General features: G+C 51.9%; 3 protein-coding genes across 4 annotated transcripts in view; 1 reads left to right on the plus strand and 2 right to left on the minus strand.

The window, feature by feature from the left end:
• LOC134412730 (NADPH--cytochrome P450 reductase) overlaps positions 1-7,072 on the plus strand; it is a 48,739-nt gene extending 41,667 nt beyond the window's left edge. For both annotated transcript variants that reach the window (XM_063146740.1, XM_063146739.1), the window contains exons 11-16: positions 645-826; positions 1,332-1,481; positions 2,157-2,424; positions 3,271-3,416; positions 4,634-4,719; positions 5,959-7,072. In XM_063146740.1, the coding sequence (XP_063002810.1) occupies positions 645-826; positions 1,332-1,481; positions 2,157-2,424; positions 3,271-3,416; positions 4,634-4,719; positions 5,959-6,103 (977 nt within the window). In that variant the 3' untranslated portion in view covers positions 6,104-7,072. The remainder of the gene's footprint in view (positions 1-644; positions 827-1,331; positions 1,482-2,156; positions 2,425-3,270; positions 3,417-4,633; positions 4,720-5,958) is intronic.
• TAF15 (TATA-box binding protein associated factor 15) overlaps positions 1-26,420 on the minus strand; it is a 147,988-nt gene extending 121,568 nt beyond the window's left edge. The window contains exon 1 of the mRNA XM_063146741.1: positions 26,414-26,420. The gene's annotated coding sequence lies outside the window, so the exon portion shown is untranslated. The remainder of the gene's footprint in view (positions 1-26,413) is intronic.
• Positions 9,718-27,625, minus strand: TMEM120A (transmembrane protein 120A). Its single transcript, XM_063146745.1, has 12 exons — positions 27,501-27,625; positions 23,960-24,078; positions 22,975-23,100; positions 20,860-20,919; positions 19,649-19,744; positions 18,359-18,448; positions 17,279-17,344; positions 16,450-16,511; positions 15,404-15,496; positions 14,018-14,082; positions 12,033-12,101; positions 9,718-11,284 (listed from the first exon to the last, which is right to left on the minus strand). Exons 1-12 carry the CDS (start codon positions 27,573-27,575, stop codon positions 11,180-11,182), a joined length of 1,026 nt encoding a protein of 341 aa, XP_063002815.1. The 5' UTR covers positions 27,576-27,625; the 3' UTR covers positions 9,718-11,179.
• Positions 27,626-27,691: the final 66 nt, after the last annotated feature.

The following is a 27,691-nucleotide window of genomic DNA, read 5'->3' on the forward strand; positions in this document are numbered from 1 at the left end:
CATGGCTGAGGCCAGTTGAAAAGAGCAGGCTGACATGCAGAGATGCAGCGGGCATCCTCATTTCTGAATGGGCGGAAAAAAGTCCTACAATCTTATGCATGTTTAGACAGGAAAAGGCCCTACAATCCTATGCCTGACTAGACAGGAAAAAAGTCCTACAATCTTATGCATGTCTAAACAGGAAAAATTATTATTCATTATTTATTTTATGCATGTTCAGACAGGAAAAAAGTCCTACAATCCTATGCATGTTCAGACAGGAAAAAAGTCCTACAATCCTATGCATGTTCAGACAGGAAAAAAGTCCTACAATCTTATGCATGTTTAGACAGGAAAAAAGTCCTACAATCCTATGCATGTTCAGACAGGAAAAAAGTTGCCTGCCCTGGGTGAGGAAGCTGCAGAGCCCTTGCTTCTGGTTCCGGTTTGGAAAAGTGCCTGTAGGGCGAGCACCATTTCCGTGGCATGGCTTGGCATCCAAACAGCCACGCTCGACTCAGATGCAGAAGCGCAGCATCCAGCTGCAATTACCCCAGCCCCCATTGAGGCGCTCCGGGGTGTGGGGCGGGCTTGCATTTGGGGGCTCTCTCTGCACGGCCCGGGAACATGTCGCTGGGCTGAACTCTTTCTTCTGCCTCCCGCAGAGGAGTCCAACAAGAAGCACCCGTTCCCTTGCCCGACCTCGTACCGCACGGCCCTGACGTATTACTTGGACATCACCAATCCGCCGCGCACCAACGTCCTCTACGAACTGGCGCAGTATGCCACGGACCCCAGCGAGCAGGAGAAGTTGCGTAAGATGGCTTCCTCTCACGCCGAAGGCAAGGTGGGTCCCCATTCCCCTCTGCAGCCCCCCGGTGCGGCGGGGAGGTGACACCTCCGGTCACCGCAGCGGAGAATGCGTTGGTGGCGATGCGGTTTAAGAGCTGGGCCATCTGCGGACCCCTGGATGTGGGTGGACTTCCAACTGGCATCAGCTCTAGCCAGCGCTGAGGGATGCTGCACTCCGACCGCCCCCGGTAGGAGGGCATGTTCCCCCTCCGGCCGAAAGGAGTGAAGGTCAGGAACCAAACGGACACGAGGTGTGGAATGGATTCACGCCCGACGGTAGAGGGCAGCGGCCGTGCAAGGTCTAAAAAGCGGCAACACCTTGGGGAACGGAATGGCCGTCCGCTGGAACGCAAAAGACCCGAAGGTCGTCCACCGGACGAGCCTTTCCGGAGCGGCCGTTCTGCCACCGGAAAGCCCCTCCCTCGTAGCTGCTCGCCTCCTTTGCAGCTGGCCCAGGGCTCCGGCTCATTGACGTGGCTTGTTTTGCCTGTTCCCTGCAGTCGCTGTACCTCAGCTGGGTTGTCGAGTCCCGAAGGAATATCTTGGCCATCCTGCAGGACACCCCGTCTTTGCGGCCCCCGATTGACCATCTCTGTGAACTGTTGCCCCGTCTGCAGGCTCGATATTATTCCATTGCGTCTACGTCCAAGGTGAGCGCCGTTCGTTGAGGATAACGGGGGGAGGTGTGCTGAGGACCTCCCCAAAGGTTCCCATCTCAAAGGATTTTGCCAGCTTCCCTGTATCGTTACAATCCAAAGATTTAGATTTGGTTTCTTCCCTCCCCTGATGCCAGTCCCGGTGGGAAACGTTGTCCCCATCAAACTGATCTTCCACTTCCCTCCCGCTAGTTGCACTGACGGTTGACATTCCGTGTCGAGCTCTTCCCTCCTCCCTCCCACCCCTGACTCCCAGGATGAGAGCAATCCATCTTCGTACACAAGCTCAGCTGCACGGTGTAATACAGGGGCGTGTCTTGAAGCCGTTGGCCCCTTGGAATGTCTTTCAGCCCGAGGGCCAAATTCATTCTTACAGAAGCTCTTGGGACCGCCCCCGCATTCTAGTGTTGGGCGGGGCCAATTGCAAAAGAGGTGTGGCTACAACAATACAAGTGCTACCAACTTACTGTAGCTTCCAGCTCTCACAGCCTGGCACTGAGCCATAGGGGAGGCATTTCAACTTTTTAGAATGGGGTGGTGGTGGTTGGGAAGAAAGGGGGCGCGGCCAGGAGAAGGGGCGTGGCTTTCTGGGAGCCCAACACCCCTGAGCTAGCGAGACTCCTCCGGCCAGCCAGTCCCTTGACCCTCGCCGCCGGGCTTTCTTTCCAGGTGCAACCCAACTCCGTCCACATCTGCGCCGTCGTGGTGGAGTATGAGACCAAAACGGGCCGCGTCAACAAGGGCGTGGCGACCAACTGGATGAAGAACAAGCAGCCGAACGAGAACGGGAACAAGTCCCCAGTGCCCATGTACGTTCGCAAGTCCCAGTTCCGGCTGCCCTTCAAATCCAACACGCCCATCCTCATGGTCGGACCCGGCACAGGCATCGCCCCCTTCATGGGCTTCATCCAGGAGCGGGGCTGGCTCAAGCAGCAAGGTGAGTTGGCCGTCCCCTGTCCCCCCCCCCCCCCGCCCGGCCTCTCTGGCTACGGAGCCCTGATCGGCTGGGCTGGCCACACGGGGAGACGTCTGCTGTGGGGTGCAGGATGTGAACCCCTGAGGGTTTTGCGGCCATGAGAGGCCCGGACTTTTTACTGCACTGTTGGTTCCTGAGACTCCTTAGAGTCAGTTACAACACCGGGCCCAATGGACCAGGATGAGGCAGCTTGTTACGTCCGTATTCAGTGCTGTTGACATACACTGTGTTTGGATAAGAGAAGATTGAGGGGAGACATGATAAAACTCTTCAAACACTTGAAAGGCTGTCGTACAGAGGAGGGCCAGGATCTCTTCTCGATCCTCCCAGAGTGCAGGACACGGAATAATGAGCTCAAGTTACAGGAAGCCAGATTCTGGCTGGACGTCAGGAAAAACTTCCTGACTGTTAGAGCAGTACGACAATGGAACCCATGACCTAGGGAGGTGGTGGGCTCTCCCACACTACAGGCCATCTGCCAGGGATGCTTTAGGGTGGATTCCTGCATTGAGCAGGGGGTTGGACTTGATGGCCTTATAGGCCCCTTCCAACTCTACAATTCTAGGGTTCTACGATACAAGAGGAAGGGTTATTTTTTAGACCGGGTGAGGGTGAACAGTGTCCCACTGATGGCGGAGGCTGCCCCAGGGTTTTTGTGCAACTCGCTGTCCTGGTAGACGTGTCTGTGTGCGAGGAGGTCGGTTCAGGCCAGCGACTCAAAGAGAGACGCGCCGGGCTGCCTCCGTCCCCGGTGGGCCCGGTGCCGAAGTTGGGCTCGACTGAAGGATGTCCTCTCTCGCGTTGCAGGCAAGGAGGTGGGCGACACGGTGCTGTACTATGGCTGCCGTCATGAGAAGGAAGACTACCTTTACAGGGACGAGCTGGCCAAGTTCCTCAAGGAAGGGGCCCTGACGCAGCTCAACGTGGCTTTCTCCCGGGACCAGCCTGAGAAGGTAAGCCTGCTGGTCTGTCAAACAACGTGGAAGGCGGCGGTTCTGTGCCTCGATTGATTGATTGATTGATTTAATAGCACTTTTATCCCGCCCTTTAGCCAAAAAGGCTCTCACAAAAATATTTCTTAAGACAGTCCCTGCCCACAGGCTTACAGTCTAAAAAAAAAACATGACACAAAAGGAAAGGGGATGGGGAGGGAGGAGGAAAACCCCCCAGCAAATTCAAGCACTGGATTCTTAGTTGTAAGTTCGGCAGCTGCTTCCTTTCCCTCCCCTCTCCGTCTAACACAGCCTTCCTCAACCTGGGGTGCTCCAGATGTGTTGGACTGCATCTCCCAGAATGCCCCAGCCAGCTGGCTGGGGCATTCTGGGAGTTGTAGTCCAACACATCTGGAGCGCCCCAGGTTGAGGAAGGCTGGTCTAACAGCTTCTAAAGTGGGGCGGGGGGCGCTCTTTCCGCAAGGAGGGCGGTTTCAATTCCGGAGAACTTCTCCAGTTTTGCGTTCCAGGCCGAAAACCCCATCCCATTTCAGCTTGAAGCTCGTACTGCTAGTAACCAGGCTTTAGGAGAGCCATTTATGCCTTCCAGTATTTATTTGCTACGTCTATATCCCGCTTTTCCTCCAAGGCGGCATACGTGACCCTCCTCCATTTTTATCCTCACAACAACACCCCTGTGAGGGAGGCCAGCCTGAGAGTCCGCCTGGCTGAGAGGGAATTCAAACCTGGGTCTCCCTAAGCCCAGTCCGATTCATCATCATCATCATCATCATTATTATTAACATTTATATACCGCCCCATAGCCAAAGCTCTCTGAAGGTCTTGTCTCAGAAGCGTGACATCATAGGAAGGACCTCCTGGAAGGCCAAATCTGCCTCCTGATTGGGTTCAAGAATCAAACCGTCATTCATGCAGGTCACCCAAACAAGCCTTGCCCAACCAGGGTCCCTCCAGATCTTTTGGACTTCAGTTCCCATCATCCCCACCCAGCATGGCCAGTGGTCTGGAATGCCCGGCGTTTTGATCCCAAACGTCCGGAGGGCACAAAGGTGGCGGAGGCTGAAATTCTAGCCCCGTAAACCACAGCGCTGCGGAAGGAGACGAGCAGTCTTGAGGACTAGAATTTCCCCCTCGAACATTTTAAAAATGGAGGGCCCCTTCCTCGCGTCACGCCATCACGGCTGCTTCTCTCTTAACACCCTGCTTTGCCTCTCCAGATCTACGTTCAGCACCTGCTGAAGAAAAACAAGGAAAATGTTTGGAAGCTGATTCACGAAGGAAACGGCCACATCTACGTGTGCGGGTGAGTGTGGGTGTGCTCCCGTGTGTGCTGCCCGCTCTGATCCTCCTCACGAGTCGTCCGGACACTGTGAAGTTCAGGGCCTTTTGCTCAGAAGCCAGGCATTTGGGTCACCTTAGGTCCCGGGCCGAGAAGCCGATAAGGAAACCTGGTTGCCTAGGGAGTATATTTCTAAATTCGCCCTTTGAGAACCGAAGCCGCAAAGCTCCGATATTTAAGAAACGCAGAACTCAGGATATTTTTTTTATTTATCAATTACATTAATATATTTCCTAGCCCGCCTTTCAAGGCCGCCCTCTTGCCGGGGCGGTTTGCAATATAAAACCGTAAAGTTAAATGCCAACAAATGATAAAAACCACCTTTAGACAATTTTAAACGAAGCCATTTAAAACATAACGAATAGAATAAAACAGAATACAAATATGTGGCAGCAGCCAATGATATATTTGTAATATTGAATAAAACCTTGTCTGGCAGGGAGGCCAGATAAACTTTTCAAAGCCCATTTAAAAGCAGCCGCAGAGGGAGCTAGCCATGGTATCGTTCTGGAGGAAATTCCGTAGGGTAGGGGGCCACCACCGAGAAGGTCCCGTTGCTGTAGTGCCGACTTAGCAGTAGTGGGCCGTTGAATAGGGTCTCCAAAGATGACCATAGAATTATAATTGGAAGGGACATTCAGTACAATGGGCAGGCTGTGTTGGGTCTAGTTCGCCTGATCAGTCCGTCGATTCATGTAGCCCAGTATTGGCGGCACTGACTGGCAGCAACGGCTCTCCAGGATTTCAGGTAAGATTTCTTCTTAGCCCTCCCTGGAGATGCCAGAAGTCGAATCTGGGAAATGTCCGCCTGCTAAGCAAGGACTCTACCACTGAGTTTCAGCCCTCCCCTATGGAAAGAGTTTGCTTTGTGTTCCGCTTGAGTCAGGTTTGAAAACAACAACAATGAACATCTGATTATAAATGGCCTTTTTATTAAAAAAAATTAAAGAGTGTCCTCCTATCCGCGATCACCTGCTTCTGCCCACCTCTGCCCACAGTTGGCTCCTGTCAAATTCTGAGCCGGATTTCAACCGCCCAGCGCTCCTCTGGAGCGGACACAGGACGGTTTCCCAGGCCCCGGCGGAGTTTTGCAGTTCCCCGCTGTGTCCGGGGAAGGGCGGAGGCATTGTACATCCAAAGCTGCCTTCCAGCTGTTGCCTGACTCTCTCCTCTCCACCCCCCCCCCGGTCTCCCTCCCTCCAGTGACGCCCGCAACATGGCCCGGGACGTACAGAACGCTTTCTACGAGATCGTGGCCGAATACGGCAAGATGAGCCAGCCACAGGCGGTGGACTACGTGAAGAAACTAATGACCAAGGGGCGATACTCCTTGGATGTCTGGAGTTAGGGGGTGGGTCTGCTTTCTGTGTCGAGGAGGGGTGTCCTGGGTGCTGTGGGGGGGGGAGGCTGCGTGCTTGCGGGTGTGCCCACACCTCCGCTTCCCCTAGCCCCTTAGACTGTGCCACAGGGGGAATCCGACGGGCTATGGCTTTCGTGGGGAGGTTAGGCTTTTTTGAGCATTGGAGAACTTCGGCGTGTCCGTCTGTCTCTGTCTTAACTGGCAGCTGCTGCCGAGGGAACCCCGGCTGGATGCGGGCTTCCTGTACATCAAACACTTTCGAAAACACACCCACACCCACACCCACCCGCCACCTTTGTTCCGGCTTCCCGGTGTCTCTGCTGTAGCGGGAGCTGTGAAAGTCAGCCTGAAAGACCCTCTTTCTCTCTCTCTCTCTCTCTCTGCCTGTTAAACATGCCTGGGGCTTTCCCAGGGGGACTTTTGCCACAGCCACGGCGATGGCGTTGCTTTGCATTTTGGGGAAGCGACTGGTGACCTGTGCTGCTGGCATCCCGGCGGGGGGACGGGGCGGGTGAAGGGAAACAGCTGATGGAGGGCCGTCCCAGGGAGGCAGAAGGCTTTGTTGAGTGCGGGGTGGGTGGGTGGATCAGAAGCACCCAGGGAGATCAAACCCTCGCCCTTCTCCAGGCTCGTGGGCACCTGCAGGTGGGGGGCGGTAGATTAGGGCGACGCACCTGAACCCGGCCTGGAGGAGACCGTATCTCTCAGACGCCCCCTCTCCTTTCCTCTTTCCTTCCATGGGCCTCCACCCTTCTGTTCCTTAGCGGGTGAGATGGGGGCGCAGCGCCCGGCGTGGGAACACCCGGGGCGGTGCCTGACTGGCATTTTCCAATTTCGGCACCCTCCCCAGCACGGCTCTTGGCGGCCTGGCCGTGTGGGAGTCGGCCAAGCGGAGCATCCGCTGAATGTACATATTTTACGGAACTTGCTCTTGGAATAAAGGAACCCGATTCTTTTGCTCCGTCTCCTTCCTGGCTCTCTCTCTGTGTGTGTGTGTGTATGTGTGTATCTTGGGTCTTGTGTAGCCGCAGAGGAAATGCTAAAGCTATGGCAGGAGCCCTCCTGGACCAGACCCGAGTTCTGTCTCGCCCAGCGTCCTGTCGCTCCCCGCGATCACCAGCTGATTGGTTTCGGGGATTATGTATCCCGACTTCCACCGAAGCCCCCAAACGTCATAGAATCTTAGAATAGCAGAGCTGGAAGGGGCCTACAAGGCCATCGAGTCCAACCCCCTGCTCAATGCAGAAATCCACCCGAAAGCATCCCTCACAGATGCTTGTCCAGCTGCCTCTTGAATGCCTCTGGTGTGGGAGAGCCCACAACCTCCCTAGGTCATGGGTTCCATTGTCGTACTGCTCTAACAGTCAGGAAGTTTTTCCTGATGTCCAGCTGGAATCTGGCTTCCTGTCACTTGAGCCCGTTATTCCGTGTCCTGCACTCTGGGAGGATCGAGAAGAGATCCCGGCCCTCCTCTGTGTGACAATCTTTTAAGTCTTTGAAGAGTGCTATCATGTCTCCCCTCAACCTTCTCTTCTCCAGGCTCAACATGCCCACCGAAGCCCCCAAACGTCGACCAGTTGTAAGACACGTCTAGCATCAGCTGAGCATCTGGGATTTGGGGAGAGAGTCTTTCAGGACTGAGGGTTTTTGTTTCGTCACTATCCCCATTAATAGCGGCAGCTCGAACCACTCTCCGTGGATCTAATTCCGTTCTTTAACGGCATCTCAGTGAAAGGGCCGTCACTGTTTCTTAAGGCAGCAAGACCCAGAAGTGCAAAATGAGGGATGGGCAAACTGGTAGAGCAAAACATTTGAAGATCCATAGCTGCCCTCCGCCGTGGCCAGTTAGGGACTCAATGTGTGTGCTACAGCCTTTCCCGTACTAGATGGAAGAGGCGGCCTGGCCAACCGCCCCTCTAGCCGTCTTTAAATTCTGTACGTTGTGGTGGATGCTGTATTCACATTCGTTCCCCACTCTGTGAGACTACCAAAAAAGGAAGTCCTAGAATCATAGTAGAGTTGGAAGGGGCCTCTAAGGCCATCCAGTCCAACCCCCTGCTCAATGCAGGGATCCACCCTAAAGCATCCCTGACAGATGGTACCAGACTAATGTCCTTTTGCACAGTAGTGGAATTCAAGTATCTCAGGCTGTGGTGACTGACCATATGATTTCAACCCCATTTTAGTTTTAGCCAAGTGGATCCCATGCTAGGGGGATCACTTGAAAAGGGACCGAACTCCCAACTCGCAAGATCATCATGATTTTTATGAAAACCTCAGGCGTGAATACTGTGTATGGTTCTGGTTCTGTTCAACACACCTAGAAAAAAGGGAGATTATTGAGCCAGAAAAATGGCCAGGCGGTTGCAACAGCTGGGATTGTTTAGCTTGGAAAAATGGTAAGAAATATAGAAATTATGCATAATGTGGAGAGACATTTTTCTTCCTCTCCCAAAATACTAGAACCTAACGGGGGTCATCCCATGAAGCTGATGGGTGGGAGATTCAGGACAGGTAAAAGGAAGGACTTCTTCACACAGCGCAGAGTTAAACTATGGAACTCACTACCACAAGATGCAGTGACGGCCAGCAATTTGGATGGCTTTAAAAGAGAAGATTGAGGGGAGACATGATAGCACTCTTCAAATACTAGAAAGGTTGTCACACAGAGGAGGGCCAGGATCTCTTCTCAATCCTCCCAGAGAGCAGGACACGGAATAGTGGGCTGAAGTTACAGGAAGCCAGGTTCCAGCTGGATATCAGGAAAAACTTCCTGACTGTTAGAGCAGTACGACAATGGAATCAGTTGCCTGGTGAGGTTGTGGGCTCTCCCACACTAGAGGCCTTCAAGAGGCAGCTGGACAACCATCTGTCAGGGATGCTTTAGGGTGGATTCCTGCACTGAGCAGGGGGTTGGACTTGATGGCCTTAGAGACCCCTTCCAACTCTACGATTTTATGGAAGTGGTTGGAGCCAACGGAAGAGGGCATGGCCATCTGGAAAAGCCTGCAAGGGAAAGATATGGCCCGTGGGTTGCCCACTCCTATTTCAAATACATACACTAGCACATGGGTTCTCAACGGGGTGGGGGGGGGATTTTAGGGTTCCAGGGGAGGAATTGGGACCACTATTCAGCAAAGTATGATGTCCTGTAGATTTTGTCTTCCTACACATGTTATTAAAAACGTCCCAGAAAAGTGTCATGTCGTCTGCAAAAGCCAGGCCTTGGCTCTCTTTCCCCTCCCTCCCTAGCAATCCTAGAAGTTTCACGCTTCCCATTTAAAGGGGCAACGCAAAGCACGGGAGCGGAGACTGTAAAAGGGGCCATGCATTGCATCGCACCTTTAAATGGGACTAATATAGGAAAAAATAACAAGATTTTCAATATTATATGCATATTATTTGGAATGCACCTTTTGAGTTAGACTATCTTGGGAAGGGGGGGATTATATTGTGAACAACGGTGGAAGGGAGCAAAAAAAGGTTGAGAAACACTGCACTAGTGGTTAACGCCACCCTCTCCACTCGCTTGCTTGGGGTCTGCGAATACAGCCTCCCCCGCCCCCCTTCCCCCAGTATGAAAGGCAGGAGACCCATCAGCAGACATTTCCCTGTTCTTTATTTTACAACAATTTATTTTTGGAATGACGAGAGTACATTTGTGGAAGGTGACAACATAGGTTGTGATGCAGGCGAGCTCCTTCCACCGTTCTTGACAGTACACACACACACACACACGCTAAACCACACCACAAATGTTGGGCTAGCCAAAACGGGGGCCCAAGGTTCGCTCCCCCGCCTTCAGCCCTTCTGCAGTCCTTTCGAGCTTGAGCGCCGATGCCGAACTTGCACAGAGGGGCCTGTAGCCGTTGCCCCCTCCGGTGCAGGAAAGGCAGGGGCGGTCCCGTAGTCGCCACGTCTGGTTCCGAGAGAGAGAGAGGGTTACGGAAGGGACTGAATCCTATAGCGAAGGCAAGGGCGGAACATACTGATCAGGAGAAGGGGAGGACAGCGATGTTCGGACAGCGACGGCCACGCACCCTCCCAACGAATAAAAAAAGCCGCAACGCCCCAATGACCGACGCTGGAGGGGAAGCTACTCCCTTTCTTTCGTCCCCCTCAAAACAGGGGCTTGGGGAATTTGGCAGCCCTCTGCTCTGGCAGGAAGAAGGCGGGGCAGAGGTCGTACCCGAGGACGGCCGAGAGTCGTGTGTCCCAAGCGCTTCTCTGGAGTCTGCTGTATGCGACCGTGATTCGAATCCCACGCCTAAGGCCGACGTTCTGTTCTTGTGGGGAGGGGAAAGGCCTTCGCGCTGCTCCGTTTCTCACCAGTCCGCTGGATTTGGAGCGGGAGGGCAGAGAAAGGGGCGCCTGGTGTTGAGCGGATCGAACCGTTCGGGGAGAAGAAGATCAGAAGGCGAAGGGGCCACACACCCCACACACGCTCAACGGCACGCAAGTCTGGGGAACAGCCAAGACAACGGCGTAAAAGGACAGATACAATTTGCGAGCGCGGAAGGAATTATAACAAGACCGAGACTTGTAACGTCGGTACGCCTATGTGCAGAACAGAGTAAAGTTGCGCAAAACAGGCTCACGAATTCGGCCACGAAATTGCTGAGCGAGAGAACAGTTTAAGTTTCGGCCGTTTCGCTGGAACCCATATTCCCTCCGATCTCCGAATTCTGTATGTGGAACCTCAGTTTGGAGATTTATTTTCATCTGTATTGTGTTACGTTTTGAGCTATAGCGAGGGTCTGATCCGGAGCTCAGCAATCGACGAAGCGGTTTTGCGCAACTTTACGTCTACATGTGTACTGACGTTACAGTTCTATGACGTTGCACGGCTCAATCTTGTTGTCAATTCTTCTGTGCTCACGTAGTGTATCAGTCCTTTGAGACACTTTGGCTGGTATCCGGATTTGGGGCAGTTGCGAGCTGTTTGGCCTCGTTCCCGCTGGGCACGTGGAACGGCGGCGGCTGTTTTGCGCTTCCGTTTATTCGTAGGCAAAGAAACGCGCGGGCCGAGCGGAAGGGAGGCGGGGGAGGCGCTGGAGGCCACGCTCACTCCGTCTTGGCCATGTCTTGGAATTTCTGGTGGACGACGCGCAAGGTGGTGAAGAAGTTGCCGGTGAAGAGGGTGAAGAAGGGCAGGCCGCACATCAGCACCTGCAGGAGGAAGGAACCGGGTCAGGCTTTGCCCGGAGGAAGCGCGAAGGGGTGTGTGTGTAGACAGGCGGGTGGGTGGGTGGGCGGGCAGCCGCTGGACCAGGCGAGGCTGAATCGGGGCACAGCAATGCCCCCACCCCACCCCGGTTTTTAACAGCTCACTGATTTCCAGGGTCCCGTTTTTGAGTTGAGGGACGTGGAAAGTAACCTAAACTTAAAAGTCTTTTGACATTGCCCTGGGTGTTACAGCTGTCTTGAGATGTCCATTTTTGGGAAAAGTGGGGGGGGGGGGCAATGGCAAAGGGGGGCGGGGCTAAGACATCCCAAACCTCGGCCGATTTCAGCTTGAAGTGCTTATGCCAGCCACGGAGCCTTATCGGGGAGGCATTCCAACGGTTTGGAATGGAGGGGAAAATGGCACAAGAGCCAAGGAAGCACCAAGCGACCAGTGGGGGCATCTGGAGAAGCCGGGCTGCCCGGATTTGGTCCCCTGGCCGGAAGTTCCCCACCTCCGCTCCAAGGCTTTTCAAGCAGGTAGAAGTCTTCCCTAACTGGGGAACGAACCACAGAACTTTTGCATGCTCCGCTCCTGAGACAACACCGGGGGGGGGGGAGTAATTAGGGGGGGAGCGATCCATGGTTTGGAACAGGACAGCTGCACCCCAAAAGATCCTCCAGGTGCTCTCCAAGCAGGCCCCCCCGGCCCTGGAAAGAACCGCCCACCAACGCGGCTACCTTTCCTGCTCACCTGCCACTCTTTGCATTCGGGGTGCCTGGCCAGCTGGAAGAGCGTGACGGCGTTGTAGAGCTGCCAGAACTACAGGTGGGCGAGAGGAGAGGAGAGGAAAATGCATTCGCTTTGTTTATTATTTACGATGATTATTATATAATGGATTTGAGAGGCTTGGAGTGTGGCAACGAGGGACAGGGCCTTTTTGGTGGTGGGCCCCAGACTGTGGAACGATCTCCCTGACGAGGCTCGCCTGGCGCCAACGCTGCCATCTTTCCGGCGCCAGGTTAAGACTTTCCTCTTTGCCCAGGCATAGGGCGGCGCATCTTAATCACCCACGTGTTTAGTTTTTTTTTTAACAGTTTTTAATGCTTTATGTGTGTATGTTCCGTGTTTTAGAATTTTAAATTTTGTATACTTGTTTTTATCTCAATTTTAGAATTTCTGTAAACCAGCCAGAGAGCTCTGGCTATGGGGGCAGTATACAAGTGTAATAAATAAATAAATAAATAAATAAATAAATTGTATACCGGTTACCCTATTTGAAAAATATCTCTTTAAGTTGTTTAGAAGGCGTCATAAATGCATTAAGATGCAACGGGATGGACGTTAAAATACAGTGAGAAACGTCATTGCTGAGCGAGTCCTGATGGCTATGTGCGGCCTCCGGTATGACTGTGTGCAGCACTCGCTGGGGAACATGGGCGCTGTGGCATTACTGTCCTGTGGGCAGCTGGTCGGGCACTGTGTGAGCAGAATGCCGGATTAGACGGACCCCTGGTCTGATCCAGCAGGGCGCTTCTGATGTTCTTATTAAAAAGAACCTGTTGGAATGCTCACAACATCATAGTTAACGAAGTGGGCAGGACGCTCCACCAAGAGGCTCCTGAATAAAGAAATGGGTCTTTAATTCACACCTAAAGCACCCAGCAGTTGTACACCTCTATAAAGGTGGTTCCCACCCCAGAGAAGGCCCCGCTTCCTGGTTGCTGCAATATGGCAATCTGCAGGTCGTGGTACAACCAGCAACGCCTCCTCTGGTGAGCTGAACAGCCTATACTGAGAGGCAGTGTGGTGTAGTGGTTAGAGTGTTGAACGGGGAGATGGGAGTTCTTCTAGTCCCCGCTCGGCCATGAAGCTCACCAGGTGACTCTCCGCCTAACCCTACCCCACAGGGTTGTTGGGAGGATAAAATGGAAGTGAAGAAAAAAATGGGAAGGTTTGTGGACGTCACTGTGGGTTCCTTGCAAGAGGCAAAAAGGGGGGAAAATACAGCGGTAGCCAAAATTGTGGACACTGTTTGAAATTTTTCACGTGTTGCAACTTTGCCTGCTTATAGAAAAAGTTCTGTTCCGCGAAATTCAAATGTTTCTATATCAATCGAACGACTTGATTCACGGAATACAACCAGCCTGCTTCTTTTCCTGGGTGCCCAATCCACTCTTTTCTTCGGTGCCATGGCTCTGTTTAGGATGGACGTGCTTTTAATTTGAGAAATACGTCAAATAGTCACACCATCTCCAATGGCGCTTCAGTTACAGAAAAAACAGCAAAACGGACTTTCCCCAACTTGAAACAGGATGTCTCGCCGCTACTGCCATGGGATGGATCCCCAGAACAAGGGCTGTGATTGGCCAGCAGGGTTTGCAATTCCAATCCGCTTCTTCATCCAATCACACCCGTGTTTGTTGTTAGACTGAAGTGAGCCTGATTTTTTTGTCCTGCAGATATTTGCATTCTGGTTTTTTTTGTATTGAATTCAGCATTAAATCCTCTTTCGATCGATACATAAACATTTGGATTTCGTGAAACGGAACGTTTTCTATAAGCGTGCGAAGTTGCAAAACATGAAAAATGTCAAGAAGTGACCACAGTTTTGACCGCCACTGTAACTGTAATCAGAAAAATTGGGGGAGGGTGCCTGGTCTGCTCCAGAGCTCCATCAGCATCCCTGCCCCACTGCCACTTAGGGGGGCTCCCCAAAGAGGCTGCCGCACACTTACCTGCCCGAAGAAGAGAAAGGGGAGCAAGAAGGTGAGGCCTCTCCACATCCAGGACTGAAAACCCTCTGCGGGGGGGGGGGGGGGGAGAGAGAGTGACACATGGCAGAAGATCACAGATGAATCGCTTAAAGAAATCACAAAGCCAAGTACCCTGCAGACGAGACGCTTGCCCGCCTGGGAGTGCCTGATGGATGTTTTCGGGAGGTGCCAAGAACCCAAATGAGCCAGCACAGGTCTGGAAACAAAGCCCTAGGAAGAGAGACTGAAAGAACTGGGCATGTTTAGCCTGGAGAAGAGAAGATGGAGGGGAGACATGAGAGCACTCTTCAAATACTTAAAAGGTTGTCACACAGAGGAGGGCCAGGATCTCTTCTCGATCCTCCCAGAGTGCAGGACACGGAATAACGGGCTCAAGTTAAAGGAAGCCAGATTCCAGCTGGACATCAGGAAAAACTTCCTGACTGTTAGAGCAGTACGACAACGGAACCAGTGACCTAGGGAGGTTGTGGGCTCTCTCACACTAGAGGCCTTCAAGAGGCAGCTGGACAACCCTCTGTCAGGGATGCTTTAGGGTGGATTCCTGCATTGAGCAGGGGGTTGGACTAGATGGCCTTGTAGGCCCCTTCCAACTCTGCTATCCTATGATTCTATGATTTGTAGTGGTAAGGAGTCCTGGACAAGAGGAGGGCTTCAGAGTTGGGGCACCTGATCAGCAACCGAGCAGAGGATTCCTTAAGCAATGTGGTCGTACCTTGTTTGAGGCTCTGTAAACAAGGAGCAAAACCTGAAGCCTGACTCAGGAGCATTCAGGCAGCTGGTGCAGCTCCTTCCGCAGAGGGGTAATATAGAATCGTATATTAAGCCCACAACCTCCCTAGGTAACTGGTTCCATTGTCGTACTGCTCTATCAGGACGCTTTTCCTGATGTCCAGCTGGAATCTGGCTTCCTTTAACTTGAGCCCGTTATTCCGTGTCCTGCACTCTGGGAGGATGGAGAAGAGATCCTGGCCCTCCTCTGTGTGACAACCTTTCAAGTCTTTGAAGAGTGCTCTCATGTCTCCCCTCCATCTCCTCTTCTCCAGGCTAAACAGGCCCAGTTCTTTCCGTTTCTCCTTATAGGGCTTTGTTTCCAGACCCCTGCCAGCAAGGCGCCGCTCCTGTCCCCAACCTGGCTGTTGCACTCTGCAAATTCTGGGTCAACCGCAAGAGCAGCCCCATGACTTTCAGAGACGTCCTCCTCCCCGCCACGGATTTGCCTAACCCCCCTCTGTGTTAGCAGCAGCCATCATGACCTCTCGTGGCCCGATCTTTAGCTGCGCCAATGACCTTTTCCTCCCCGTCACCCCGGAGGGCTCGCTCGGCAGGGAAAGCTGAAACCCCACTTACCCACGGTGAGGTCCATGGTGTGCCGCTCCCCCAGGGCTCTTAGCCGGTAGAGGCAACCGCTCTGGTAGTAATACTGAAGGAACTGGACGAAGCCTGTCAGAGGTGAGCAAAGAGAAACGAAAGCTTAGGGTCGCTTGGAGCGCCGGCTTCGCCATCCCTCGGTCCCTCCTAAAAAGAGGACTCGTTGACAGGACGCTTAAGTCACCAGTCCTCATGGTTACAGCAGCACTGCTCGAAATGCCAGAATCGGAGGAAGAAACCGCCTTCATAGTACGAAGGGCGTGAAGGATATCAAGGGTCCTTTTCAACACCCTACCTTCATTAGAATTCTGGAGTTCATTAGAATTCCGGAGTTTTTTCATTAGAATTCCGGAGGTTTTTATTAGAATTCTGGAGTTTTTTCATTAGAATTCCGGAGTTTTCCATTAGAATTTCCGGAGTTTTTCATTAGAATTTCCGGAGTTTTTCATTAGAATTTCGGAGTTTTTCATTAGAATTTCCGGAGTTTTTTCTTTAATAATAATAAAAAAAGTTTCTAGTCCTCACAGCGATGGGCAGTGGGGAAGCTTTTAACACATGTAAGCGACAAAGAGTGACAAAGCCTGAAATAATTCCGCCCACCCTCCCATCGTTGCTGGCTCCTACTCCGCTGCCCTTCTTACTCCAATCTCATCCTACGAGCAAAATTATCTTAAGTGTGAAGATAATCACGCCTGCCCTAACCGGAAGGCTCAGCGCCAGTAACAACGGCTGACATCTTCCCACAAAACGGAACGCGGCATTTCTATCCTTTGTGGTGCAAAGCGGTGCAGCCAGTTTATCAAACGCGCTCGGTTGGGATCCATCGTTCGGCGCACAGCAAACTCTCTGCAGCTGCCTTCCCCAAGCTGGAGCCCTCCAGGTGTTGTGGACTTCAACTCCCATCTGCCCCAGCCACCACGGCCAAGGAACAAGTGTCCTGGTATCTGGAAGGCGCTCGGTTGGGAACGGCCCCTCCACGCAGTTTGATGTTCATGGATCCTTCCATTCAGTGCCGTCCCACTTACTCTGATACATGGAGTAGGTGAGGAACTGGTTTCTGAACTTCTGGTACATGAGCCCATCTGGCCTGCAAGGGTGGGAGAAGCGAGGAGAGAAATTTACATGTAACGTGTGGAATTCAATCGCCGCTCGGTTAGACAGCTCTCAAAAAAGCGATCAGGCAAACAAGTAAAAGGCCACACAAGAATGTACTACGTACGCATCCATGCCCAAGGTATGGATGGATAAGATAGGTGCATGGAGAGGTAGACAGAGAGAGAGATGCAGAGAGGAAGACAGAGGGGTCATCTACACCAGGCTACCAGGAGCAGGGCCTTCTCTGCTGTGGCACCCCGGCTGTGGAATGAGCTCCCTAAGGACGTTCGCTTGGCACCTATATTATATGCTTTTAGATGCCAGGTCTAAAAGTCCTTTTTATTCTCCCAGCATTTTAACAGTCTATAAATAAATTTTAACTCAGTGTTTTAAATTCGTAATTTTGCATTGCTGCTGTTTTCATCTGGTTGAGCTTTTATATTGTATTTTATATTATGGTTTTAGACTGCTTGTTTTATACTTTGAATGTTTTTAATTTTTGTGAACCGCCCAGAGAGCTCCGGCTATTGGGCGGTATAGAAATGCAATAAATAAATAAATAAATAAATAAATTACGTTACCTTTTAATGTTTACTATTTTTAATTGTTGTAAACCGCCCAGAGAGCTTCGGCTGTGGGGCGGTATAGAAATGTAATAAATAAATAAATAAATAAATAAATAAATAAATAAATAAATAAATAACGTTATCTTTCCTTGGGCCACAAGATAAGACAGACAGACAGCAGGTCAGGACTCACCAAGTCAGCATGACGCCCGAGAGGAAGGTGGAGACGTAGTGATGGAAAACCCACCAGCCTTTAATCCTGGAGCAGCAAACGAAACCGGGCGGGGAGAGAATAGGGAAAGGAAGAACCGTCATTTCCGTTAGAGGGTTCTCTTCAAACTAAGAAATTTGCCATTCTTGGACACTCCTGTTTAGGAGGACGAGGGGGTGCCAAGCTGTGACCCACCCACAAAAAGGGAACCTCGGGCCGCTAGATCAAGCTTTCCTCAACTGGACACCCTCCTGCATTGAGCAGGGGGTTGGACCCAACGGCCGTACAGGCACCGTCCAACTCTACGATTCTCCTCAAGGCCACCGAGAGGAATGCAATAAACAAATAAATAAAACAAAAGTTATTTATTTCTTTATATGCCGCTCCCCATTCAAGACTACAACTCCCATCATGCCACAGCCAGCTTGGCGTAAGCGTAGACTCTCTCGGTCCACGGCCGTTCTTACAGCGGGCAGAAGGATCCACGTTCCGTGCCTGGCGGCTCCGGTTCAAAAGATCTCAGAGAGCAGAGCTAGAAGAGACTTTTGCCCAAGGTCTCGGAGAACCCACAGGCTGGCAGTCAGCACGAGGCAGCTTTAAACGTTTGGGTTAATCATATTTATGGGAGTCCAGAGATCAGAAGGAAAGAAAGGCTCAAGGTAAACCAAACCCGTTAGAGATCGCAAGCAGGGACAAATGTGGTTAAAGCCGTGGTTTCAGGTGTCTTCTGAACACAGCCCTGCTTTCTGGCTTAACCACCGTGGTTAACGCCATCTTCTGAACGGGGCCAATCTTTCTGGGCTCACCCAAATCCTGGAGAGCTGCTGTCAGCCAGAGCGGGAAAGCCTAAGCTACGTGGTTGAGCATTCAGCTTCAAAGCAGGTAATTTGTTTTGAGTGCAGTTTAACCCAGAATCAGCTCCCAGGGATGCCAATTAAAGGGATCTGACTTTGGGAGGGGAACCCTGACAGCCCTGACTCCGTAAACACCCCACTCATAAATCTCTCGCCGGCCAACAGGTTGGCGGAGGCTCGATGGCGAAAAGGAGGAAGTGGTACTTGCTTTGATCCGTTGTTGATCAAGATGCTCTCCCGGATGGTCAGAGTGCAGTAATACCAGACCAGGAGGAAATTGAAGACGGCGTCCGCCACCCTGTCGCAAGAGGCAAGGGAGGCAGAGGGTGGTCACATGCGGTGACGTTCGGCACGATTGATGACGGATTCCATCCAATCAATTTACCACCCGCATCGACCCTGGCCCTCCTCTGTGTGACAACCTTTTAAGTATTTGAAGAGTGCTATCTGCGTCCTCCTTGTATTGCGTCCAGTTCTGGGCTCCACAATTCAGGAAGGACACAGACAGGCTGGAGCGTGTTCAGAGGAGGGCAACCGGATGATCAGGGGTCTGGAAACAAAGTCCTATGAGGGGAGACTGAAAGAACTGGGCCTGTTTAGCCTGGAGAAGAGAAGACAGAGGGGAGACCTGAGAGCACCCTTCAAATACTTGAAAGGTTGTCACACAGAGTAGGGCCATGATCTCTTCCTGATCCTCTCAGAGTGCAGGACACGGAATAATGGGCTCAAGTTAAAGGAAGCCAGATTCCAGCTGGACATCAGGAAAAACTTCCTGACTGTTAGAGCAGTATGACAGTAGAACCAGTGACCTAGGGAGGTTGTGGGCTCTCCCACACTAGAGGCCTTCAAGGGGCGGCTGGACAACCATCTGTCAGGGATGCTTTAGGGTGGATTCCTGCATTGAGCAGGGGGTTGGACTCAATGGCCTTGTAGGCCCCTTCCAACTCTGCTATTCTGTGATTCTATGATTCTAAGCCTCCCCTCAATCTTCTCCTCTCCAGGCTAAACCTGCCCAGTTCTTTCAGTCTCTCCTCATAGGGCTTTGTTTCCAGACCCCTGATCATCCAAACGCTAAACACCACCACGTCGTGTTAGTGGCAGGCACCCAAAAGTCGTTTCACTGCACCAAAGCTCTGTTTAATTCCAGTTTTATCGAGCCCTCACGGAAGGGTGTCGGGGAGAGCCATAAAGCAGCCCCCAGGCAGCATCTGGGGTGCCCCAGAATGCTGCTGCTGTTCTCCTAGACGCTCGTAGGCAAAGCGACAGATTTGAACTAAGGAACGGAGGCAAAATTGGCTCTGCCCGAGGATAGGCGGCGGGCCACCCAGGCACGATCTATAGGGAGCGCGACCCACAGGACTGCGCCCTAAACCAGCCTGGCCCAGTAAACAGGCAAACCCAGAAACTGCCACCAGGTGTCAGGAGACGACGTCTCCCCGTCAAAAGGACGCTTCGGGCAAGGGGAGCAATGGCTCCTGGTCTGGGGCGGCAGACTCACCTGGAGTTAAGAAGGAACCGGCAGGTGAAGGACAGCATCAGCAGAATGATCGTGAGGTAGAGCTTGAACTTTTCGTACTCATCCTTGTAGGCAAACCTGGGAGAGGGGGGTTGAAGGAGGCAGAGGAGCGGATGAACTCAGACTGACACCCAGGTAGGGATGGATGGATTTGGCGAAATCCGTTCCGTCTAAATTTCACGGATTGGAACAAAAATCCGTAAATGACCCGACGATTTCCGAAACACGCACAAATTTGCACTCGTGCAAATTCGCATAACCCTCCCCCAAAACGCGCATTGCCATGCTTTCTCCTATGGGGGAACGGCATATTGTTCCCGGTGCTTTTTAATTTTGCGTATTTTTCTATGGCTGAATTTGTGCAAAATTCCAGGGGCGGGGGGAACCGGTCCGCAAGTCTCCAGAACCAGTGCAACTCGGGAAAAGGAATCCGCAGGTCGGCTTTAGAAATCTGAACTCATTTGTTTCAGTTGTGGATTGCTTTGACATCCCTACACCCAAGGGTGTTGCTCCTTTGAGCTTTTGAAAACGCTTTACAGCTTAGGAGACCCCAAGGATCTTACAGATCAGTTTATTTTCATATGCGTTTGCCCAGGAACTAAGATCACAGGCATTTTTTCCAGTTGCTCCCCTTCAAATTTAAGGGGTGGGTGGGAGAGACACGGTGAACAGAGAAGGGCATATGGGTGGTACCGCCCCATTGGCAGAGTAGAAAACCCTTCCCAGGGAGTTATACCAGCGTTAACTGAACTGCATCAATTTGGCATGTGAGAACACACAACAGTTCTCCCATGGGGGGAAGGGGGGGAGATATTTTGCAGCCCAATTTGCGCCTCCCCATACATCACCTCCTAAGAGGTGTTCCCTGTTTTTCTCTCATACAAAACAGAATCCTTCTTTTAAGATGAAACTTACCATCTTGCTCTCGCTCTCAAAATACTTGTACTCAACTTTTTTTTTTAATAGCAGAAAAAATCCAGCCTGAATAAAAATCAGCAGCGCTTGTCTTTAATCAGTTAAACGAACTGATCGGCTGAAGGTTATACGAATGCAGTTTGTACTCCCCAGCGTGCATTTTTTAAAAGGTTTTTTTTTTTTAAAAAAGCACACACCCCGAAGCCAAAAAGATCCTATTTCTTATAACGGCAGAACGTGCGGGAAATTAAAACAAACCGTCGTAAATAAGCACGCACTTCGCCGGCTTGCTGAGCAGAGTGACGTTCACGTTTCCCAGCACGAGGCTCAGGTACAACCTGGATTACAATGGAAAGAGGAGAAGTTAAATACGACTTTGCAATGCCGACATACGCCAAATTGCTGCCGTATTCCAGAGAGTGCACAGAGTGCAGTTCAGTTTGTTCCACGGAAATCACAATGAACATAAGATAAGAGGAGCCGTGCTGGATCAGACCAAGAGTCCATCTAGACCAGCGCTCTGTTCAACTAGCGGCCGGCCTGCTGTGGACCAGGAACCCACAAGCAGGACTTACGATTGAATAAGTCGTATTGAATATATGCCTGCCTGAGAACTTAGATCTGTTGGAGGAGCCCTTCTCCGCATCCCACCAACAAAGCCCTAGGAAGAGAGACTGAAAGAACTGGGCCTGTTTAGCCTGGAGAAGAGAAGATGGAGGGGAGACATAAGAGCACTCTTCAAATACTTGAAAGGTTGTCACACAGAGGAGGGCCAGGATCTCTTCTCGATCCTCCCAGAGTGCAGGACACGGAATAACGGGCTCAAGATAAAGGAAGCCAGATTGCAGCTGGACATCAGGAAAAACTTCCTGACTGTTAGAGCAGTGCGACAATGGAATCAGTTACCTAGGGAGGTTGTGGGCTCTCCCACACTAGAGGCCTTCAAGAGGCAGCTAGACAAGCATCTGTCAGGGATGCTTTAGGGTGGATTCCTGCATTGAGCAGGGGGTTGGACTTGATGGCCTTGTAGGCCCCTTCCAACTCTGCTATTCTATGATTCTATGAACACATATGCTACGATGGGACAAGGGTTAGGGCTTTCTCTGCGGTGGCCCCCCGACTGTGGAATGCCCTCCCCTTGGGGGCCCGATTAGCGCCAACATGGATTGCATTTCGACGCCAAGTAAAAACATGGCTTTTTAACAAAGCCTTTGATGGTTAAACTCACCGGCACATTGTTTTAACTTCTTTTAAGTTAAATATTGTTTTAACTTGGATCATGGTTTAATTTGTTTTTAACTGTGCATATTTATTGTTTTATACTGTATGTTTTTATCTGTACACCGCTCTGAGACTTTAATGATATAGGAAGGAAAGGAACCTCTCGTGCAAGCACTGAGTCATTACTGACTCTTGGAGGGACGCCAGCTTTCACTGATGTTTTCTTGCCAGGCCTTATAGCGGGGTGGTTTGCCGTTGCCTTCCTCGGCCGTGATTACCTTTCCCCCAGCTAGCTGGGTACTCATTTTACAGACCTCGGGAGGATGGCAGGCTGAGTCGACCCAAGCCGGCTGCCTGAAATCAGCTGGTGACAAAAGAAATACAGTGTATGCGCCAGGCGGACCTCTCTGGGGAGCTCATTCCACAGCCGGGGTGCCACAGCGGAGAAGGCCCTGCTCCTTGTAGCCACCTGCCTCACTTCCTTGGGCAGGGGCTCACGGAGAAGGACCCCTGTGGGTGATCTTAAGGTCTGGGCAGGTACATATGGGAGGAGGCATTCCTTCAAATAACCTGGCCCCAAACCGTTTAAAGGCTTTGAATGTTAATACCAGCACTTTGAATCGGGCCCGGACCTGGACTGGCAGCCAATGAAGCTGGAAAAGGACTGGTGTGATGTGGTCTCGTCGGCCAGTCCCTGTTAGTAGGTGGGCTGCTCTGTTTTGTACCAATTGAAGTTTCTGTACCGTTTTCAAAGGCAGCCCCACGTATAACGCATTGCAGTAATCCAAACAAGAGGTTATCAGAGCATGGATAACTGTGGCTAGGCTATCTCCGTCCAGATAAGGGCGCAGTTGGTATATCAGCCTAAGCTGATAAAAGGTGCTCTTTGCCACTGAGTTCACCTGTGCCTCAAGTGACAGTTCTGGATCCATGAGCACCCCCAGACTACGGACCCGATCCTTTAGGGAGAGTGCAACCCTGTCCGGTATACTTCTGAGTACCGGCAGCCTGGGACAAAGCCAGGAGGAGGAAGCTATTGGCCTTTACGCCCCACCAGCAAACTGTTCAAGAGAGATCTGTTTGTTTGGAAACAAAACCGGTGCCATGGAAGGGATCACCCCCCCCTTCCTCGTCCCAGCCGTGGGGCGCCCCAGAGCCAACCTGCCCCCTACCCGTTCTTCTTGGGCAAGTAGGCTTCCATGTCGAAGAAGACGTTCTGCCGCTCTTTGATCATACCCTGCAGCTCTTGAATGGTGAACTCTCTTTCGTCATCTGAGTCGGTGAGCGAAGACTTGCATCTAGGTTCGGGGAAAAGGGGTGCGGGGGAGAGAGAGAGAGAGAGAGAGGAAGAACACAGATCTGAGACAGGCTGCTTTTTTGTAATAACCGGTGGCTTACACAAATAAGTTTGACGATGGATCTGAGAAAGGTCCTGGCAGAGAGCGGTCACGGGCCCCAAGAGAGGGTCCCGTGGTTCTCAAAGCTGACAACAGCCTTGTCCAGCCTGATGCCTTCCAGATCATAGAATCATAGAAGAGCAGAGTTGGAAGGGGCCTACAAGGCCATCGAGTCCAACCCCCTGCTCAAGGCAGGAATCCACCCTAAAGCATCCCTGACAGATGCTTGTCCAGCTGCCTCTTGAAGGCCTCTAGGGTGGGAGAGCCCACAACCTCCCTAGGTCATTGGTTCCATTGTTGTACAGCTCTAACAGGAAGTTTTTCCTGATGTCCAGCCGGAATCTGGCTTCCTTTAAATTGAGCCCATTACTCCGTGTCCTGCACTGTGGGAGGATCGAGAAGAGATCCTGGCCCTCCTCTGTGGGACAACCTTTCAAGGATTTTATAGAATCATAGAATAGCAGAGTTGGAAGGGGCCTACAAGGCCATCAAGTCCAACCCCCTGCTCAAGGCAGAAATCCACCCTAAAGCATCCCTGACAGAGGGTTGTCCAGCTGCATGGGACTGGGGGATGCTGGGATTTGCAGTCCAACACATCTCAAGGGCATCAGGTTGGAGAAGGCTGTTGTACAACGTCGGCCTGCCAGACCCTCTTAGGAATACGAAGCAGGCTAGCAAATCTTTGGGGCCGGCTTGGAACTTTGCAGGTTTGTTCACAAGGCTGGGTGGGAAGGAGGTGCCGCAGCTGCTCTCAACCTACTTTTTGAGGGCCAGGGACAGCTTCGTTAGCTGCTTCTTCTGCCGCGTGATGGAGTTGGAGATGCCGTCCTGCAGTTTGGTGAGCTCTTCCAGCTTCTGTTTGTACAGCCTGTGAGTCTCCTAGCCAACAAGGAGAGGACAGAAAAGAAAGTAAAGGGAAGCAGTTTAGGGTGCAAGCCTATGCATGTTTGGACAGGGAAAGGTCCTACAATCCTATGCATGTTTGGACAGGGAAAGGTCCTACAATCCTTTGCATGTTTGGACAGGGAAAGGTCCTACAATCCTTTGCATGTTTGGACAGGGAAAAGTCCTACAATCCTTTGCATGTTTGGACAGGGAAAGGTCCTACAATCCTTTGCATGTTTGGACAGGGAAAGATCCTACAATCCTTTGCATGTTTGGACAGGGAAAAGGTCCTACAATCCTATGCATGTTTGGACAGGGAAAAGTCCTACAATCCTATGCATGTTTGGACAGGGAAAAGGTCCTACAATCCTATGCATGTTTGGACAGGAAAAGGTCCTACAACTCCCAGGACTCCCCAGCTAATTTTTAAAATCTCAAGAAATAAAACAAAAATCAGGAAGGGCAGGAACTTGGCAAGCACCAATTTTGCATTGCTGCTGTTTTTATCTGGTTGAGCTTTTATATCGTATTTTATATTATGGTTTTATACTGTCGTTTTATACTTTGAATGGTTTTAATTTTTGTGAACCGCCCAGAGAGCTCCGGCTATTGAGCGGTATAGAAATGCAATAAATAAATAAATAAATAAATATCCCTGCATTGCCCTGGCATCTTGTACCAGGATGAAGGGTGATTTAAACATGTAACAACAATAACATATTTATTTCTTACCAGCCTTGATCCATTAAATACGATAGAATGCATAAAACTAATTACAAGGGCCTATAAAACTGATGCAATATTAAAACAACACTCGCAACCTCTATTCATCTGGGTGTGGCAGAGAAGTTAGACGGCAAAGAGAGGTCATTGCAACATGCCATTACATTAGAACTCAGCTCGCTTTTGCAAGGGGCCACACGGCTGGACAACGTAACTCAGTAAAACTCCCGCTGGGCTTCAGTATTTATTTATTTTATTTATTTTATTTATACATAAATACAGCTGTGCAACAGCTGTGCACCGTTGGCCCAGTTCTAAACTTGGCCCTTCCTTCTGCCCCAGCAAATGGGAAGTGCACAGAATAAAATGCAAATGAAAACGGAGTCACAGACCACGCTAAGCCCATACGTGCCTGCGTAAAACGGATCTCCCGTGATAATCCCAAATCGTTAATGACCCTCGGTGTGCATGTACAACACCCCGTTCCTATGTCCAAAGTCTGAAGTCAAACTTGATTGCTCTGCTAGTTCCAAGTGGAGGAAGTGAGGAAAATAGAAAAGAGATTAGAGTTATCTGCCTTCAAAACTGAGGACAGCCAGTGTGGCGTGGCAGTGAGAGTGTGGTATTTTGAACGGAGAACTCCACGTTCAAAGCCCTTTTCCGCCACACAGTCCATCGATCAATCCGGCAACAGATTTCAGGATTTCTATAATTACGTTTGCATCTCCCTTTCTCTCACGTACAGGATTCCTACTGAAACAGTGTGTACATCATGAACAGAATACGTTTCTTGCTTCACTGCAACTTGTCTTTGTTCATAGTTTGAAAAGGGAACAGGTTGCCGTGCAGGTGATGGGCTCTCCTGCGTTGGAAATGTTCAGGCAGAGGCCAGAAGGCCACCTAGCAGGGGTGTTGTAGCTGCAAATTTCCTGCCTTGGCAGGGGGCTGGACTAGATGGCCTTTGAGGTCCCTGCCATCTCTTATGATTAGATCAACAGCCTTTTCCTGTAGTTGTTACCAGGGTATGGTGCATCTGGTAGCCGCTGCTGAGAACAACGCAGTGAGTACTCCAAACATGCCCCTAGGCAACCTGTCACAAGTTGCTGAGGGAAGCACTCTGCGTGTGCTCAGACACACTGCCCTTCCCACACACAGGACGGAAGACGAAAAGCACTCTGTGCACGTCCTCTCTGAGTATAGTAAGGGTGGGGCACGGGCACACTCTGCACATGGCCAGGGATGTCCCACCCCCTCACACACATGGAAGGCTCAGAGATGTCCTTCGCTTTATATACACAGCAGGGGTGGAAAAGGAAAAGGCTCTCTCTTCATCGAGCGAGACACACGTCTTCGTGCAACAGTGAAGAGTTACAGATTCAGGCTAGGGCACCCTTCCCAAACCTGGCGCCCTCCCATGTGTTGGGCTACTGGGTGGGGATGCTGGGTGTTGTAGTACAGGACAGCAGGAGGGCACCAGGTTGGGAACACCCGGGAGGCCAAGGCTCAAGTTCGCATGCAGCTAAGCAGCCCACTGGGTGTCCTTGGGTCAATCGCACCCTCTCTCACTCAGGGTGATCTCCCTCACAGGGTGGTTGTGAGGGGCGGGAATGAGGGGGGGGGAGAGAGAGAGAGAGAAGTGAAGGAAGAGCTCCTTGGAGGAGAGGCAAGTAAGAGCACAGCTAGGAGAAAGCACTCTGCACATGCCCAAGGCTGCCCTCCTCTTTACACCGCCAGGACGAGAAAGGTGCCCCGTCCAGGCCCAGAGGCTAGCCCTCTTCGCACGTGCCCCAGGCCAGCCTTTTTCGACCTGACACCCCCCAGATATGATGGGCTACAGCCCTACTCAGGCAGCTGTCTGGGGGTGCTGAGAAGGGCTGCACCCCCAACACATCTGGGGGCTGCGTGGCAGAGGCAACACTCTACACATGCCCAGAGACACTCCACTCGCCTTACATACCCAGAGACACTTTGCTCATCTCATATGCCCAGAGACATGCTGCACTCTGCACGTGCCTAGAGACACTCTGCTCGCCACACATACCCAGAGACTCTGCTCCTCTCATATGCCCAGAGACACGCTGCACTCCATACATGCCCAGAGACACACTGCTTGCTTGACTGACCCAGAGACACTCTGCTCGCCTCACATACCCAGAGACATGCTGCACTCCACACATACCCAGAGACACGCTGCACTCCAGAGACACTCTGCTCGCTTGACAAACCCAGACACTCTGCTCGCCTCACATACCCAGAGACACGCTGCACTCCACACATGCCCAGAGACACTCTGCTCGCTTGACATGCCTGGAGACACTCTGCTCGCTTGACATACCCAGAGACATGCTGCACTCCACACATACCCAGAGACATGCTGCACTCCACACATGCCCAGACACTCTGCTCGCTTGACATACCCAGAGACACTCTGCTCATCTCATATGCCCAGAGGCACGCTGCACTCCACATGTACCTAGAGGCGCTCTGCACATGCCCAGAGGCAACACTCTGCACACACCCAGAGGCACTCTGCCCGCCTCACCTACCCAGAGGCACTCTGCCCATCTCATATGCTCACACTCCCTCCCTCCCTCCCCCCCCTCAGGACATCTCCTCTTCCCACGTCATGACGTCACTTCCCGTCCCCCCTCCTCCCCTCCCCTCCCCTCCCCTCTCGCGTGGGGGGGGCTCACCTGCACGCGCTGGAAGCCGTCCTGCAGCTCCTCCCAGTCCCGCCAGCACTCGCTGACCGAGGCGCGGCGGCTCATGGCGGCGTCTGAGGCGACGGGCGAGCCAGGCCAGCGAGCCCTCCGAGGGGCGGGGGCTGTCAGGGCAAGGGGGCGGGCGCGGCGCTGCCGGAAGTGGACGCCCCAGCCAATCCGCG

This window comes from Elgaria multicarinata, chromosome 22, assembly GCF_023053635.1.
Source record: "Elgaria multicarinata webbii isolate HBS135686 ecotype San Diego chromosome 22, rElgMul1.1.pri, whole genome shotgun sequence".
NCBI lineage: Eukaryota > Metazoa > Chordata > Lepidosauria > Squamata > Anguidae > Elgaria > Elgaria multicarinata.

Excerpts from the sequence above, each read along its gene's own strand:
- TMEM120A (XM_063146745.1), bottom strand. The coding sequence starts at position 27,575 with ATGAGCCGCCGCGCCTCGGTCAGCGAGTGCTGGCGGGACTGGGAGGAG. Across the intron at positions 19,745-20,859 it reads CTGCTCAGCAAGCCGGCGAA|GTTTGCCTACAAGGATGAGT; the intron begins GTGCGTGCTTAT and ends CCCCTCTCCCAG. Across the intron at positions 14,083-15,403 it reads CACCATGGACCTCACCGTGG|AGGGTTTTCAGTCCTGGATG; the intron begins GTAAGTGGGGTT and ends CCCCCCCCGCAG.